We start from the raw sequence: 18,222 nt of genomic DNA, 5'->3' as shown, positions 1-18,222 counted from the left end.
CCTCTCTAGCTCTTCATTATATTTTCTAGATAACCATAAACAAAGTATGGATGTGTCTTATGTCTTTGGCCCAGGCAACTTAGTTAAGCCCAGTTTTCACAGGCATATGTGGAGTCCCTGTCTCCTGCATGGAACATCTGAGATTTGAGAGCTCTGGGGGCAGGCATGCATGACTCCACGAACATGCCTGTGAGTGCTGATGGCATATTCTCAGGTCACCACCTTGTTGTATTAGAGCATCCTTTTTTCTCCCACCATGCTTCTGGGAAGTAACCATTCTGAGAGAGGCGGGATAGAAAGGAAGAGTGTGAGGGATTGTGGGAGAGGTAAAGCAGTGGTCCATGGTTTGTAATGACCATCCAGAAAGAATCTATAATGCCTTTACATTTTAGTAAAGCTTGCTGCATGTGGATGGGCTCACGTGCATCCCTGGACTGGTGATTAATGACTTCACTTGCAATATGGAGGGTCATTCCAACCGTCTTCCCAGTCAGCCCAGACAGGAGAGTGTGCTTTAAAAGAATACTTTATTCTATGCTTTATACTAACTCTATTCTGGCATTGATTAAATTTTTTGTTGTTGTTGCCTTTGATTAAACAAAACCGCATGAAAATGGTTTCTCACACTGAAAGAGCACCAGTTCTTTATAAGTTTGCTATATTCTTATTTATTTTTTTTTTGAGGTAGGGTCTCACTCTAGCCCAGGCTAACCTGTAATTCACTATGTATTCTCAGGGCCTTGAACTCAAGATGATCCTAGTACCTCTGCCTCCCAAGTGCTGGGATTAAAGGCGTGTCCCACCATGCTCAGCCCATGCTATATGTTGAATTTTTTAAAAATTATTTTTAGGGGCTGGAAAAATGACTTAGCAGTTCAGACACTGGCCTACAAAGGCAAAGGACCCAGATTTGATTCCCTAAGACCCATGTAAGTCAGATGCACAAGGTGGTACATATGTCTGGAGTTTGTTTACAGTGGCTGGAGGTCCACTCTCTCTCATTCTCTCTCTCCATATCTCTCAAGTAAATTAAAAGAAAATGAAAAAAAAAATTTTCAAAGCCAGGCATGGTAGTGTACACCTTTAATCCTAGCACTTGGGAGGCAGAGGTAGGAGGTTTGCTATGAGTTTGTGGCCACCCTGAGACTACATAGTGAATTCCAAGTCAGCCTGGGCTAAAGCAAAAGAATACCGTGAAAAACAAAAGCAAATACATAATATATATTTGAGACATAGAAAGAGAAAACGAACACAGGAGCACTAGGGCCTCCTGCCACTGCAATGGAACTCCAGACGCATGCATCACCCCGCGCAGCTGGCTTTCCATGGGTACTGGGGAGTTGAAACCAGGCCATTAGGGTTTGCAAGCAAATGCCTTTACCACTGAGCCATCTTTTCAGTCCTGAAAGTTTCATTTTAATATCTGTCATTTGGGCTAATTAGGTAACCAATGATTACTTCTCAGAAACCCATGACTCTATTATCTAACAACTTCAAAAAATTTGGCCTTTTAAAATTATATCTAAGATATACATAACAACATTCTCAGGCTTTCATTCAAAGTTATCTTTGAAATTTCCTAATGGAGCCTTGGAAAGTACTGGTTTTCTTCTGGCAGAATGTGTGTATGGATGTATCAAAGTGAGAGCTTACCTACTAGTAGACTACCCCTCTGAGAAAGGATTATTTTACCCCTTTCTTCAGGGAAATAAGTCAGAAGCTTTGCATTATATAAACAAAGTCTTGAAGATGTCCTACGTCGATCACTATTTCTACGGGCTGTGTGCTGATGTGTCAGGAGGAGCTGGGGACATGAAGAGTACAATCTTACCACTGGGTTAGTTCAGTGGGTGACACAGGGAGGTAGAAACAGTGCAGACGGGCCGTGCGTGTGCGCGCACGCATATTCAGATGATTCAGTGATGAAGATAGGCTCAGGGCACAGGGGATGCTCTGAGGAAGCCCTGAGAAGACGATCTAGGAGCTTGAAGAAGGGGTCGAGGTTAGGAGGGTTCTCAGGAGGAGGTGACCAGTGAGCTGAATGCTAAGCTAAGTATGACGCAAGGAGGCAAAGCGCACCCCAGCACAGGCTTCAGATTGAAGGTCCCCCAGCGCATGAAAGCTGGGTGCTACAACAGCAGAAAGCAGACTCAAAAGAGGCCAAGTTCCATGTGACTTAGGTGAAATCCCCAAGTTCTTCAGTAAATCATTTATCTAGACTTTGCCAGACAAACGCTTCTGCGAGGCAGAGCATGTGCCGTCTGTGCTCACCATGCTGTGAGCTGGTCAATTATTCACTAGTTTTTTCTGCCAGCAACAGTTCTCATTGAACATCATCAGCTCACTCTCTGGGAGGCATGCTGGCTGGCAGGTTTTGTGAGGCAGTACAGGGCTCAGCCTCAGCAGCTGTGACTGATGCGCAGTTACTTCTGTTATTTAAGAGCACACTGTTCTGGGTCTGGGATTTCCCAGGCTTTTACTTCTTTCAATGGTCTCTTAATGGCCTGCCCTGAGTCAGCAGTTCACCGATCTGTGAGCCGTGTGAGTGGAGGCAAGTGCAATTCTCATGTTCTGCATCTGCTAAATGGGGTACTTCACAGGGCTGCTTTAAGGATGAAAAAGCACTCAGAAGAGAGCCATGTAGAAGGACTGCTGAGGTTAACTGGTATCAATTGTTAAATTGTTGCCACTACCCTTTTCCTTGTAACCACCCAACCACTAGCATGGAGTCCCATGAGGCCAGTACATAGAATTTAAGAAGCAGCCGGGCATAGTGGCACATGCCTTTAATCCCAGCACTTGGGAGGCAGAGGTAGGGGAATCGCCATGAGTTCAAGGCCATCCTGAGACTACATAGTGAATTCCAGGTCCGCCTGGGCTACAGTGAGACCCTACCTTGAAAAGCAAAAAAAAAAAAAAAAGAGAGAGAGAGAGATAGATAGAGAAAATGAATTTAAGAAGCATATGGTTGCAGCACCTCAGATGCAGGTTTTTTTTTTTGAGGTAGGGTCTCACTCTAGTCCAGGCTGACCTGGAATTCACTATGGAGTCTCAGGGTGGCCTTGAAGGCATGGCCATCCTCCTACCTTTGCCTCCTGAGTGCTGGGATTAAAGGTGTGAGCCAGGCTTTTTTTTTTTTTTTGGGGGGGGGAGGTTTAAATTATTACTGCTTACTATCTTCCTATAGTTTCAGGTGGTTTCAACCCTTCTTATCCTTTCTGTGACTTTAGGGAAAGGACTCAGAAATCCCCTCTGCCATGTTCTTAGTTGTATCGCAAGCTGTGAGCAACAGTCATAAAATACCTTCAAACAACTCAACTGGGCCAGGACAAAGTTTTGGCCATTTCGCATTCACAATACAGACAGAAGCCATGCCACCACCTGCCTATCTACATCACTGTCATTAACTGCTGAGTGAAAGGAATGATTTAAATGTCAAGGACACTCAAACTTCTAGAGAACAACTTTCAGGGCTGGTGATAAAGCTCAGCAGTTAAAGGAGCTTACTTGAAAACCCTCTTGGTCCAGATTCCATTCCCGGGAACCCACGTAAAACCAGATGCACAAAGTGGAGCATGCATCTGGAGTTGATTTACAGTGGCAGAAGGCCCTGGTATGCCTAGTCTCTTTGTCTGCTTCTGACCCAAATAAACATAATATAAAAAGAAAAATGGGCTACAGAGATGCCTTAGTGGCTAAGTGCTTGTCTGTGAAGCCTAAGGACCCTGGTTTGAGGCACTATTCATCAGGACCCACGTTAGCCAGATGCACAAGAGGGCACACGCATCTGGAGTTTGCTTGCAGAGGCTGGAGGCCCTGGCATGCCCGTTCTCTCTCTCTGCCTGCCTCTTTCTTTCTCTGTTGCTCTCAAATAAATAAATAAAAGGTGCTTAAAGAAAAATTTCCATTTTTAAAAAATAGGCCCTTAAAAACAATGAGAGATGCCCCTGATCACAAAGACAGAAGGCATAATTCTTTTTTTTTTTTTTTTTAGGGGGAGGGGTGTAGGGTTTTACTCTAGCCCAGGCTGACCTGGAATTTACTATGTGGTCTCAGGGTGGTCTTGAACTCATGGTAATCCTACCTCTGCTTCCCAAGTGCTGAGATTAAAGGTGCACACCACCACACTCGGCTCTCTCTCTTTTATCATTCTTGTTAAACAGTGTAAAAAGCACTTACTCTTTTCAGTGCTTTAAAACAATCCTCTCAGAAACCAAAGCTCTGAGTTTTTTGGTTTAACCTCTTAAGAATGCCAAAAGCAATTTCAGGACTAAATTTTAAACAATCTAAATATAAGAGCGGGGACACTCACTGAATAAACCTCATTATTCCAGCCTTGAGACTCTTTTTAAAGAAATTGTGATACACAAAAGCCAGAGTGTTCTAAGGGTAAAACTGATGCTGATAACCTATGACCTACAAAGTGATTCCTACCAATGCCCTTTGGATAGAAACAAAGCCTCAAATATTGAGCAATATTGACCGCTCAAGCAAAAGATACTGGGTACAAAGTATTCAGATAAGCATTCCCATTTTAAATGCTTTGTGCTTCCCAGGTATTCAACTCTGCTCGGTACTCTACAATGACCCCTGTCCATTTTTGTTTTTCGAGGTACAGCCTCTCTCTAGTCCAGGCTGACCTGGAGTTCACTATGTAATCTCAAGCTTGCCTCAAACTCGCAGTGATCTTCTGACCTTTGCCTCCTGAGTGCTGGGATTAAAGGTGTGCACCACCATGCCCGACTCTACAGGCTTTAAAAACATAGGGTTTCTCATGTTCTTTTTTGGTGAGGGCACAGATGTGCATGCCCCATGCTCATGGGTGTGGAGGCCAGAGGAGGATGTTGCATGTCTTCCTCCATAGCTCTTCAGCCTTATTTTCCTGAGACAAGAGTGTCTCAGTGAGCCTGAAGCTGGCTGTTGAACTAGCTGACCGTGGAGCTCCAGCAATCTTCCCGTCTCCACCTCCACCAGCACGGAGGTTACAGGCATGCACAGCCAAGTCCAGCTTTTCACATGGGTGCTGGGGATCTAACTCAGGTTGTCACAGCAGGCACTCTTACCCACTGTACCATCTCCCCAAGCCCTTTTCTGTACCTTCCCCCTCTTCTTTTGAGACGGGGTTTCTCACTGGCTGGGATCTCATCGAGTACACTAGACTGGCTGGCTTGGAAGCCCCAGTGACCAACCTGTCACCATTTTAGCACTGGGATTATAAACCTGGCATTTTTACATGGTCCAGGGGTTATATTCAAGATCTCAGATCCTCAGGTAAGGACTCTACCCACTGACCCATCTCCAGCCCTCTTCTTATTTATGTTTTACACTAAAGCTCAGGATGGCCCTGGAGCCAGTTCATGGCAACTCTCTTACCTCTGCCTCTAAAGTGCGGAGATTACAGATGTGAGCCACAATGCCTCACTACACATTGTTTCAAAATGAGACGTTAATTAACTTGCCCATGACTACAGAGAACATACCACAATTTAGGTCTCTTAAGTATCTAATTTTTTTTTTAAAGTAGTGGTTATTTTATCACAACTACACATTGCCTTTCTAAGTGGCTTCATGTTAAACCTCAGTTGTTACACTAAAAACTAATTAGAATCAGTAATTAAAACCAGGCTGGGGGGCTTAGTGGTTAAGACACTTACCAGCAAAGCCTAAGGACCCATGTTGAATCTCTCTCCAGATCCCATGTAAGCCAGACACACAAAAGGTGAGGCAGGCATCTGGAGTCCAATCGCACTGGCTGAGACCCTGGCAATTCTCTCCCTTGCACTCTCTCTCTTTTAAAGGTAGAATTCTTTCTTTAAAAAATTTTATTTATTTATTTGAAAGAGAGAGAGAGAGAGAGGCAGATAGAGAAAGAGAGAATGGGTGTGCCAGTGCCTCCAGACACTGCAGATAAACTACAGATGCAAGTGCCCCCTTAATGCATCTGGCTCACATGGGTCCTGGGTAATTGAACCTAGGTTCTTTGGCTTTGCAGGCAAGTGCTTTAACAACTAAGCAATCTCTCCAGGCCCTTTCTCACTCTCTTTAAAACAAAACAAAACAAAACAAAACAAAACAAAACAGGCTGGGTACTTTAGCTCAGTGGTAGAGCACATATTTAGTATTCTTTAGGCCCCAGGTTCTTTCCCAGCACTTACAAACAAGCAAACAAACATTAGTATATGTTGCAGTTACCTTCACACATTTGCTGGGACAAAACATCCAACTAAAAGCAGCTGATGGGAAGGTTTTATTTTGGCTTATGATCTCAAGGGAAGCTTCAAGATGGCAAGGCATGAGCAGAGGCTGGATGTCACAACTGCCATAGCAGGTGGAAACCAGCAGCAAGAGAGTGAGCTCATCTCTGCAAGGGGAAGCTGGCGGAACACTCCAAAGCCTGCCCCAGCAACATACCACCTCCAGCAAGCCAAGTATTCAGAACCCATGAATTTATGAAGGACATCTCATTCAAAATATATATATGAGAGAGAGAGATAGAATAGGCATGCCAGAGCCACCAGCCACTGCAAACAAACTACAGATGCATGCACCCCCTTGTACATGGATCCTAGGGAATTGAACCTGTGTCTTTAGGCTTCAAGGCTTAAAGACACAAGTTCAATTTAACTGCTAAGTAATCTCCCCTGCCCAACTACCAGTATTTAAAAATTTTATTTTTATCTTTGAGACAGGGTCTCATGTAACTCAGGCTATCTTCCAACTTATTACATAGCTAAGGTTGGGCTTGAATTCCTGAGCCTCCTGCTTCTACCTCCTGAGCACTGAGAATCCAGGAGTGTGACATCCAGTCATCTAACACTTGTGTCCATGTAAAATGCTTGGCATGATTGTATACCTATAATCTTGGTGATGGGGAGGCAGAGACAGGTGGATCCCTGGAGCAGGCTGGCCAGCTGCTCTAGTCTTAATCAGTGAAATTAAGACTAATGAGAAATCCTGTTTTCAAAAGAACTGGACAGCTGGCTGCAGATATGGCTTAGCGGCTAAAGTACCTGCCTATGAAACCAAAGGGCCCAGGTTTGATCCCTCAGTACTCACGTATGACAGATGGACAAGGTGGTACATACGTCTGGAGTTCATCTGCTGTGGCTAGAGGTGCTGGCATGCTCATTCTATCTGTCTCTTTCTCTCTCTCAAATAAATAAAATATTTTTATTTATTTATTTATTTTTTAATTTTTATTAACATTTTCCATGATTATAAAATATATCCCATGGTAATTCCCTCCCTCCCCACCCCACACTTTCCCATTTGAAATTCCATTCTCCATCATATTACCTCCCCACTACAATCATTGTAATTACATATATACAATATCAACCTATTAAGTATCCTCCTCCCTTCCTTTCTCTACCCTTTATGTCTCCTTTTTACCTTACTGGCCTCTGCTACTAAGTATTTTCATTCTCACGCAGAAGCCCAATCATCTGTATCTAGGATCCACATATGAGAGAGAACAAGTGGTGCTTGGCTTTCTGGGCCTGGGTTACCTGACTTAGTATAATACTTTCCAGGTCCATCCATTTTTCTGCAAATTTCATAACTTCATTTTTCTTTACCGCTGAGTAGAACTCCATTGTATAAATGTGCCACATCTTCATTATCCACTCATCTGTTGAGGGACATCTAGGCTGGTTCCATTTCCCAGCTATTATAAATTGAGCAGCAATAAACATGGTTGAGCATGTACTTCTAAGGAAATGACATGAGTCCTTTGGATATATGCCTAGGAGTGCTATAGCTGGGTCATATGGTAGATCAATCTTTAGCTGTTTTAGGAACCTCCACACTGTTTTCCACAATGGCTGGACCAGATTGCATTCCCACCAGCAGTGTAGAAGGGTTCCTCTTTTTCCACATCCCCGCCAACATTTATGATCATTTGTTTTCATGATGGTGGCCAATCTGACAGGAGTGAGGAGGAATCTCAATGTAGTTTTAATCTGGATTTCCCTGATGGCTAGTGACATAGAACATTTTTTTAGATGCTTATATGCCATTCATATTTCTTCCTTTGAGAACTCTCTATTTAGCTCCATAGCCCATTTTTTGATTGGCTTGTTTGATTCCTTATTATTTAACTTTTTGAGTTCTTTGTATATCCTAGATATTAATCCTCTATCAGATATATAGCTGGCGAAGATTTTTTCCCATTCTGTAGGTTGCCTCTTTGCTTTTTTCACTGTGTCCTTTGCAGTGCAAAATCTTTGTAATTTCATGAGGTCCCAGTGATTAATCTGTGGCTTTATTGCCTGAGAAAATATTTATTTTTAAAAAGTGGATGGTGTCTTGAGGATGACACCTGAGGTTGGTTTCTGGTTTCCATACCATGTACACACAAGTGCACGTACACTCACTCAAGTACACAAACATGTGTGCACACTATACAAAAGTGAAAACAGTGCTGGAGAGGTGGTTCAGCAGAAAAAGTGCTCTTTCTGTGCAAGCATGAGAGCTTGACAGGTCCTGAGACTGGCAAAGTTAAAATCTCCAGATCCCATGTAAAACAGCTAGGCATAGCCATCTGAGTCTGTAACCCCAGTACTTGTGGGGGAGCAGAGGCCCAAGAATCATCAGAGCCCTGCAAGCTCTGAAGTCAGTAAAAAGAGACTTCAGCTCAAAAACAAGACCAAGTAAGGCCGGTGTGGTGGCGCACACCTTCAATCCCAGCACTTGGGAGGCAGAGGTAGGAGGACTGCTGTGAATTCAAGGCCACCCTGAGATGACATAGTGAATTCCAGGTCAGCATCTGCTAGAGTGAGACCCTACCTCAAAAAACAAAAACAAAAAACACAAGACCAAGTGGAAGAGTGATGGAAGAGGACACAGTGTTCCACTCCAGCCACCACAGGTAAGAGTATGGGGCACCCGAATGGCACATATGTGTACATACAGCATGCCATCACACACACACTCTCTTTCTCTCTCTGCACACATACACACAAGCAAAATATATGAAACAGAGTAAAAGTAAAAAATCAAGGTTTGAAATAAAAACTATTCAATGTGCAAGACATGCCAAGGGCTGCAGATATGGCTCAGCAGGAGAGTGTTGGCTTAGTATGCACCAACCCTGGGGTTCCACCTCTAGGACCATAAGGGGGGGGGGAACAACAACAAAAAAACCTGCCGAGTATGATGACATTTAAGAGGCTGACATAGGGTGATTGGTCCAACCTTGAGGCCAGCCTGGTGTACACTGCAAGGACTACATACTGAGGTCCTGTTCCAAAAGACCAAAAACCCAAACAAAACAAAATAAAGAAACAAACAAAACACTAAGCACTGCTGATATTCACCACTGAACAAAATAGACAAGGCTTCTGTTCTCCTATAATTTATATTCTAACAGGAGAAAGTGGAGGTCAGGTTCTCAAACTGAAATGACTCACCATGCACTTTAAGTAGAACTTCAGGCTTCATAGCCACATCCAGAAAACAAGGGATTAAGTTACAGTTACCATCACAAGGAAGAAGGCTTTCTCTAGCCCACAGAATTGCTTTTATTTACTTGTTTGTTTGTTTGTTTTTCAAGGTAGGGTTTCACTCTAGCACAAGCTGACCTGGAATTCAGTATGTAGTCTCAGGCTGGACTTGAACTCACAGGGATCCTTCTAACTCAGCCTCCTGAGTGCTGGGATTGAAGGTGTGGACCACCACCTTTTTACTTGCCGCATAAATACTAGGCTGGGAGGCTTAAAGGGCACGCATTGACAATAGGGCAAGGAGCCATATCTCCAAGAGAAGTATCAAAGTCATGCTAAAATTGTAGTGCCAAGAGTACGGGGCTGAAAGGACAAGCTGTTCTGCTGACTTGAAGACCTCCTGAGTCTATTCAAAGGCAAAGCCAGACCAATTATGAAAGGTCAAGCCGGCTGTGCTTCTGGTTCGGGCACTACTCGAAGGAGACTGCTCTAAATCGGCTTCCTTGAATAAACTAATCACCTGGCTCAGGAAGGAATTAGTAATTCCTAGTTAATTTTAGGCTGAGAACTTTCTCTAGGCACTACACATCCCAGAGACCGCAAAATTAGCCGTGCTCTGTCTGCTGCACCGCCACCGCCGTGTCGCCAGCAACTGGTCCAGTGCCTGGCTCTGAGAACTGGGTTACGAAATACTTATGGGCCGAAAGAGCAGTGAGATGAAGACGGACGGCTTCCCGAGGGGGAACATCCTGAGGGCTTAAAACAAAAGACGAGGAGGCCCATTACATCGCGGCCCTTTCCCATCGACAGGCCAAACGACGCCCCCTCGGGGGAGGGTCACCGGGGGCTCAGGTGGAGACACAGACTGGAGGATGTAGAACACCAAGGTCATGGATGCGGGGAGGGAAGGAGACTTAGAGCTGGCTCCCCAGGATCCTTCCTCCACGCCGTTTTCTTCTCCGGGTACACAAGCGGCAGCAGCCAGCCACCGGCCGGCCGGCGTCGCCCCATCCAGCCAGTTGGGGCCGAAAGGACCCTGACAGGTGCACCCCGCCGCCCCCCGCCCAGGGCAGCCGGTCAAGGGCACTCGAGCCCCCCGGTGCTGCAGCCAATCAGCGTTTGACTGGCCCGGCACCGCAGCCAATCGGCGCGAGGCTGGCCCGGAGCCGTGGCCCGCGTGTTTGTCCCTCGCGCCGTCCCGGGCTCCGGTCCCCTCCCCCGCCCCCACCCTGAAAGGGAGTGCGGTTGCCGCCGAGGGCCACACTTCCTAATGCCCGGGATTGCGCGGGTTCGTTCGGCAGCGGTGCAGGGCAGGCAGGGATGAGCCCATCGAAGGGTCACTGCGAGGCGCGGACGCTCAATCCTCCACCCCCGGGGCAGGGAAGCCGAGGGGGTGCACAGAAAGCAGGGCTGCGTGCGTTTGGGAGTGGACACCGGGAGATGTTCAGCAGCACTCACAGCCCGCCCGGGCAGGCCTGCGGTCCAGGCTCCATCTCAGTATCCCTTGGCTTACCTGGCTCTGGCGGAGGCTGCGGCGGCCAGGCCTGGGTGGAAGGCGGCAGCCACGCCGGAGAGGACACGGCCGGAGTGCAGCAGGGCCATGGTGGGCGGAGGGCAGTGGGCAGCTGCAGGGCCGGGCGGAGGAAAAGCGGCAGCGCGCAGTGAGGCGCGGGCTCCTGAACAAGGTGAGGACGCTGACTCCCCTGGGCTCGGCTAGAGCGGCCGCCTGCCAGGCCCGAGCGGCGTCACAGCGGCCCCTGGCGGCCGGGGGCGGATCCGCGAGCCCTCCCCTAGGAGGCCCCGGAAGCCGTGGGCCAGGGCTCCGGGGTTTATCCCAGCCTGGGAAGGCGGCAGCGCTGCACCGGGCGCTGGCCACGCCGCATCCAGACCGCCGACGCAGCGACGAGTGTACCAGTTCAAAACGTGGGAAGACGTAGGCTGACGCCGGGCAATTATTTTTCTCAATGCCTTACAATCATTAGGACTCAAGGCGGATTTAACTTCAAGCCTCGATCATCTGGGGATCTCTTGCCCTACGTCCAAGTCCCACAAGATCCCAAATGCTGCCATCTTCCCCCGCCCCCGGCCCGCCATGGAAAAGGATAGCAAGTTTATTTTGTGGGACAGTTGTAAGAATTAACTAATATTAGCAGATTACGTCTAAAAACGGCCAGATTTAGTAAACACAAGAAAACCTATAGTTAATGACAAACTTCTGCAGGTCAGATTCTCAAAATTGTGTGTGTGGAAAGGAATGAATGTTTAAAAAATTTTTTTTGTTCATTTTTATTTATTTATTTGAGAGTAACAGAGAGAGAAAGAAGCAGATAGAGAGAGAATGGGCGTGCCAGGACCTCCAGCCACTGCAAACGAACTCCACATGTGTGCGCCCCTTGTGCATCTGGCTAACATGGGTCCTGGAGAATTGAGCCTTGAACCGGGGTCCTTAGGCTTCACAGGCAAGTGCTTAACCACTAAGCCATCTCTCCAGCTCCCCCCCCCCCCTTTTTTTTTGGTTTTTCAAGGTAGGGTTTTGCTGTAGCCCAGGCTGACCTGGAATTCACTATGTAGTCTCAGGGTGGTCTCGAACTCTCTTCCATTCTCATGCCTCTACCTCCCAAGTGCTGGGATTAATAAAGGCGTGTGCACCCACACTGGGCTGAATCTTTTTTTGGGGGGATGGGTTTTCGAGGTAGGGTCTCACTCTGGTCCAGGCTGACCTGGAATTCACTATGTAGTCTCAGGGTGACCTCAAACTCAAGGCGATCCTCCTACCTCTGCCTCCCAAGTGCTGGGATTAAAGGTGTGCATTACCATGCCCAAGGCTGAATCATTTTTGAAGGAAAAAAAAAAAAAAGAAAGAACTTGAGAGTCAAACAAGTCTACTCTGAAATTGGGTGTATGCACTGAAACCCGGATAGAAATATGCCTCTTGGCAACTTGTATCCTTTATGGTCCCACACTGCCTTTTTCATAAAGTATGCAGTTCCCTGAATAGGGTCACATGGTAGGTTTCAGTCCTTCTCTCTAACTTACTCTGGCGGGCTAGCTGCTTTACTGACCTTGACTTGTGGGTCCATAGGCAGCGACTTAGTATTCTACCACTAACAGCTTGCTTGAGTTACTGTAACAAATCTCATGTCTGGTGGTTTAAAGCAACAGGAAATTATTCTGTCCCAGTTAAGGCCAGAAGTCCAAAATAAAGGTCCATGTCTTCTGATGGTCCAGGAAGATATGATTCTCTTCCAGCTTCCGGCAATTACCTGTAACTCTTTGTTTATTTAAAAAAAATCATTTATTTATTTGTATGTGTGTCCAGAGTTTCTTGTTTGTGCCACATTTTGTGTGTAGCTTTATGTGGGTGGGTGAGGAATTGAAACCTCATCCACAGGCTTTGCAAGCAAGTGCCTTTAAATGCTGAGCCATCTCCCCAGCCTATGCCTTTAATTCTTAGCATTCCTTTGCTTAGAGATACTTGTAATCTCTGCCTTTGTCACCACAGTAGTGTTCTCTTCCTGTCTGTTCAGTATGATACCAGTTGTAAGCTGAGTGTGGTGGCAAAAACCTGTGATCCCAGCACTGGGGAATCTGAGGCAGAAGGATTGCTTGTTTGAGGCCCACCTGGGCTAACAGTGGGAACCGTACCTAAAACAAAATCAATATTGTTAACATTTTGGGGATGGGTGTTTATTACACTGGGCTGGTGTGGCCTTTCTGCCTGCCAGGTTCTCAGGAATTTAGATTCTTCCAACCGTACACACATGTACACAGGCACACACATACACGGCTTTAAGTGTGGCCATCATCTAGGAGTCCAAGATGGCTTCAGTAGGAGGGCAAAGTGCTCATACTAGCTGTCACTTAAGGGAGTTAGGGGGAGATAGAGTGGTAAATGTCAGATGGAGTAGAGAGCAAGCCAGAACAGAGGGCAGGAAGGGCTCATTGTCCACCTGGGAAATCACGAGACCTTCTTAAGAGAGCTGGCATGTACGCTGCACTTTGCAGAGCTTGTGCTGTGCCCGAGGCTGTGGGGACAGCAGACGCCAATGCAGCCTGAAGCTCAGTGTGGAGTATGTAGGAGAACAAGGATACCCTCTGACCATTGTCCCTCTGGCCGTTCCCTCGGTTTCCGCCTGTACCTTACAACCTGACCCTGCTCCTAAATTACTTGGATTCCTGAATCTTGCTGTTCAGGTTTGGTCAGATCTGTCTCTTCTTCCCATGTGCAGGTCCCTTAAGCTACTCATTTGTCCCTGTAGTCTCAGCAGCTTCTGGCAGTCCCCCAGCCTTCAGACTCAACCGTGACAACCCTACTTTATACTATGAAGGAAAGACCTTTAAAAAAGTCCATCAGTTTTGTTTGTTTATTTATTTAGTTTCGGGTTTTGGGGTTTTTTGTTTTTTTTTTTTTTGAGGTAGGGTATCACTCTGGCCCAGGCTGACCTGGAACACACTTTGTAGTCCTAGGTTGGCCTTGAACGCACATGATCCTCCTACCTCTGCCTCCCAAGTGTTGGGATTAAAGGCATGCACCACCACACCTGGAGACACACACACACACACACACACACACACACATAAAATAGTGAGAGAATGGGCATGCCAGGGCCTCCAGCGACTACAAATGAACTCCAGAGACATGTGCCACCTTTTGCATCTGGGTTACATGGGCACTGGGGAACCAAACCAGGGTCATTAGGCTTTACAAGCAAGCACTTTAACCACTGAGACATCTCTCCAGCCCTATTTTTTAGATTTTTATTTATTTATTTGACAGAAAGAGGGAGAGAGAGAGAGAGAGAAAGAATGGGTGCTCCAGGGCTTCCAGCCACTGCAAACGAACTCCAGACACATGCACTCCCTTGTGCATCTGACTAATATGAGTCCTGGGGGATCGAACCAGGGTCCTTTGGTTTTGCAGGCAAACGCCTTAATCACTAAGCCATCCCTCCAGCCCTTTATTTATTTATTTAGCTTTTTTTTTTTTTTTTTTTTTTTTTGAGGTAGGGTCTTGCTTTAGCCCAGGCTGACCTGGAATTCACTCTGCAGTCCCAGGCTGGCTTCAAAGTCATGGTGATCCTCCTACCTCTGCCTCCTGAGTGCTGAGATGAAAGGCACGCACCATCATGCCTGGCTGGTTTTGTTTATATTTTGTTAATGTTCTTACTATGTTTTGCTTAAGACAATGCAGTTCTCTGGACTAGCAGTGGGAGCCACCCTTGGGTTTGTGGCTCGTCTCTAGGACTCAGATATCCCAGTCCATGTGTGCTCCCCTCTGCTGGGGCTGGAGCTTTTCTAGGCCTCTCATTCCCTGCTGGCCCCAGACAAGCCCAGAGGAAGCATTTCTGAAGTGAGTTAAGAAAGTGCTAGGCTGAGCATGGTGGCACACGCCTTTAATCTCAGCACTTGGGAGGCAGAGGTAGAAAGATTGCCATGAGTTCTAGGCCACCCTGACACTCTATAGTGAATTGCAGGTTAACCTGGGCTAGAGCGAGACCCTACCTCAAAAAAAAAAAAAATAATTAAGGGCTTTTTGGGGGGCTGGGGGAGATGGCTTGGTGGGTAAAGTGCTTCTGCACAAGGGTGCGGACCTAAGTTCAGATTTCCACATCAAGCAGGACGCTATAGTAGGCATCTGTAATCCTAGCACTCCTATGGCAAGATTGGAGGTGGTGAAGGCCATGGGCCGACTAACCTGGAGAACGAAGTGATGAACAACCAGAGACCCTGCCTCAGATGAGGTGAACGTTGAGAACCTACACCCAGTGTTGTCCTCTGACCTCCATGTGTGCGCGCGTGCTAGAGCACACCATAACACCCAGACAGGGGTTGCTCTGGAGCCCTGGATGCCTATGCACACACGGTGGGGTGTGCATTGTGAGAGAGTCACATGCTAGAGAAGCCTTTTATCAGACTCAAATTTGTCATCATTTGTTTTAACACTACTCGGAGCCACAGCTGGATTCTGCTGGAGTTGTGAGAGCTACCCCAGACAGAGCTGCCTGCTCACCGGGGATCGATCCAGACGAAGCTCTGCTGGGCAGGAAATAACTCCTCTCAGCCGGAAGCTGATTGCCTGCATTCAGTCCTGTTGAAGTTGAGTGTATAGAACTCCAGAAACCCAAGGGGTGCTCAGCTCATGTAGAGCAGCTCTTCTCATGCTGGAAAGCGCACTATACTCACCTAGAGGGCTTGTTAGAAAATGCAGGCCCAGGTGTCCACCAGGTGTTGGAGATTGTGCCTTCTATTCCCTACCCGCTCAAAAGGCCATTGCTGCTGGCTAGCAGGTCACACTGCAGGTATATTCCCCCTAGTCCATAACCTGCCAACATTTTGTAGATGTAAAATCAAGACCCAGATAGAAACCATGCCCCAAACTCCACACTTCCCACTACACTGTACGCAGGGGGTGCTAAGGCCAAGAGGGGTGTGTGTGTGGAGGGGGAGCACTGCCTGAGGTCATGCAGAAAGCCAAGGTTTGATACAGAAGCAGAAGCACAGATGAAAAGGCCAGATTTGGGGCTGCGGAGATGGTTCAGTGGATAAAAGTCACTTGCTGTGGCACACATATAATGCCAGGCTTGGTGCCTCATACCTATAATTCCAGCACTCAAGAGACTGAAGTAGGTTTGCCAGGAGTTCCAGGTTATCTGAACTATACAGTGAGGCCTTATCTTAAAAGAGGGGGATCTGGAGAGATGACTCAATAAATAAGAATACACAGCACCCATGTAAAAACTGGTCATGGTGGCACATGCCTGTAATCCCAGCCCTGGGGAGATGGAAGTAAGAGGATTCCTGAGGCTTGTTGGCCAGCTAGTCTAGCAATATTGGTGAATCCCAGGTTCAGCAAGAAATTATGTCTTAAAAAATGAGGTGGATGGGCTAAAGACCCGAGTTTGATTCCCCAGTACCCACGTAATGCCAGATGTACAAGATGGCACATGCATCTGGAGTTTTGTTTGCAGTGGCTAGAAGCCCTGGTGTGCCTATTCTCTTTCTTTCTACCTGCCTCTTTCTCACTCAAATTAATAAAACATTAAAAAAAAAATAAGGTAGAGGAATGGAGAAATGGCTCAGCAGTTAAGGTGCTTGCCCATAAGGCCTAATGACCTAAATTCTGTTCTCTAGTATCCATATAAAGCCAGATGCACAAGGTGGTACATGCATCTGGTGGTCATTTGCAGTGGCTAGAGTCCCTGGTGCACCTATTCCCTCTCTCTTTGCTGAGCATAGTGGTACACACCTTTAAACCCAGCACTCAGGAGGCTGAGGGAAAAGGATCACTTCAAGGCCCAGTGGTGACTACATAGTGAACATAGTGAATTTCCAGGTCAGCCTAGGCTAGGTGAGACCCGAACTCGAAAAACAAAACAACAAGACAAACAAAAAGTAAGGTGAGCTGGGCGTGGTGGCACACGCCTTTAATTCCAGCACTCGGGAGGTAGAGGTAGGAGGATTGCCATGAGTTCGAGGCCACCCTGAGAGTACATAGTGAATTCCAGGTCAGCCTGGGCTAGAGTGAGACCCTACCTCGAAAAAAAAAAGTAAGGTGGCAAGGAAGATACTCAGTGTCAGCCTCTAGCCTCCACATGCACATGTGTATACACATATGCATCCATATAATACAAATATGCATACATGCCCAACACACACACTCACAATGGGGCTAACTCCACGAAGAGGGAAGAGTTCAAAGGCCTAAGATGGGAACGTGTCTGTTAGTTTGTAAAATAGCAAGGACCTCAGTGTATCTGGACTTTACAGTGAGGGTGATAAGTGGAGATCCCAGTTAAATAGGCATAGTGACCACTGTAAATACTTACTTTACTCTGAGCAGCAGGGGAGATGTGTGAGGGGGTGCAGCAGGGTATGTCATGATTTAGTTTATGTAAAAATTTTTAAAATTTATTTATTTATTCGAGAGAGAGGCAGATAGAGAGAGAATGAACATGCCAGGGACTCTAGCCACTGCAAATGAACTCCAGACACATGTGCCACTTTGTGCATCTGGCTTTATGTGGGTCCTGGGGAATTGAACCTCAGTCCTCTAGCTTTGTTGAAAAGTGCCTTAATCATTAACTAAGCCACGAGAACCATTTTTCTCTTGAGCCCTGAGAACTGTTTATGTTGTTGCATGTTTTAGTTCTTGGGTGTTCTTTTTCTTTTCTTTTCTTTTTAATTTCAAGATAGGGTTTTGCCCTAGCCCAGGCTGACCTGGAATTCACTATGTAGTCTCAGGGTGGCCTTGAACTCATGGTAATCTTCCTACCTCTGCCTCCCAAGTGCTGGGACTAAGGATAATGAGCCACCATGTCTGGCTAGTTCTTGTTTTTTGAAAGGAGGACTCACACTATAGCCCAGGTTGGCCTGATGCTCATTATGTAGTGCAGGCTGACCTCTAAACTCGCTACTAAGTCACCTTTCCAGCCCATAGTTTATGTTTTTTTTCTCAATTTTTATTAACATCTTCCATGATTATAAAAAATATCCCATGGTAATACTCTCCCTCCCCCCACTTTCCCCTTTGAAATTCCTCCATTATGTCCCCTCCCCATCTCAATCAGTCTCTCTTTTATTTTGATGTCATGATCTTTTCCTCCTCTTATGATGGTCTTGTGTAGGTAGTGTCAGGAACTATAAGGTCATGGATATCCAGGCCATTTTATGTCTGGAGGGAGCACATTGTAAGGAGTCCTGCCCTTCCTTTGGCTCTTACATTCTTTCCACCACCTCTTCTGCATTAGACCCTGAGCCTTGGAAGGTGTGATTGAGATGT

General features: G+C 46.5%; 1 protein-coding gene across 1 annotated transcript in view; it reads right to left on the bottom strand.

The window, feature by feature from the left end:
* Got2 (glutamic-oxaloacetic transaminase 2) overlaps nucleotides 1–11,132 on the bottom strand; it is a 33,585-nt gene extending 22,453 nt beyond the window's left edge. Inside the window, exon 1 of the mRNA XM_045141939.1 lies at nucleotides 10,957–11,132. Coding sequence (XP_044997874.1) covers nucleotides 10,957–11,045 — 89 coding nt within the window. The 5' untranslated portion in view covers nucleotides 11,046–11,132. The remainder of the gene's footprint in view (nucleotides 1–10,956) is intronic.
* Between the last annotated feature and the right edge of the window lie 7,090 nt (nucleotides 11,133–18,222).

This window comes from Jaculus jaculus, chromosome 1 (assembly GCF_020740685.1).
Source record: "Jaculus jaculus isolate mJacJac1 chromosome 1, mJacJac1.mat.Y.cur, whole genome shotgun sequence".
Lineage (NCBI taxonomy): Eukaryota > Metazoa > Chordata > Mammalia > Rodentia > Dipodidae > Jaculus > Jaculus jaculus.
The sequence above is the reverse complement of the archived record's forward strand: the minus strand, read 5'-3'. Positions and strand labels throughout refer to the sequence as shown.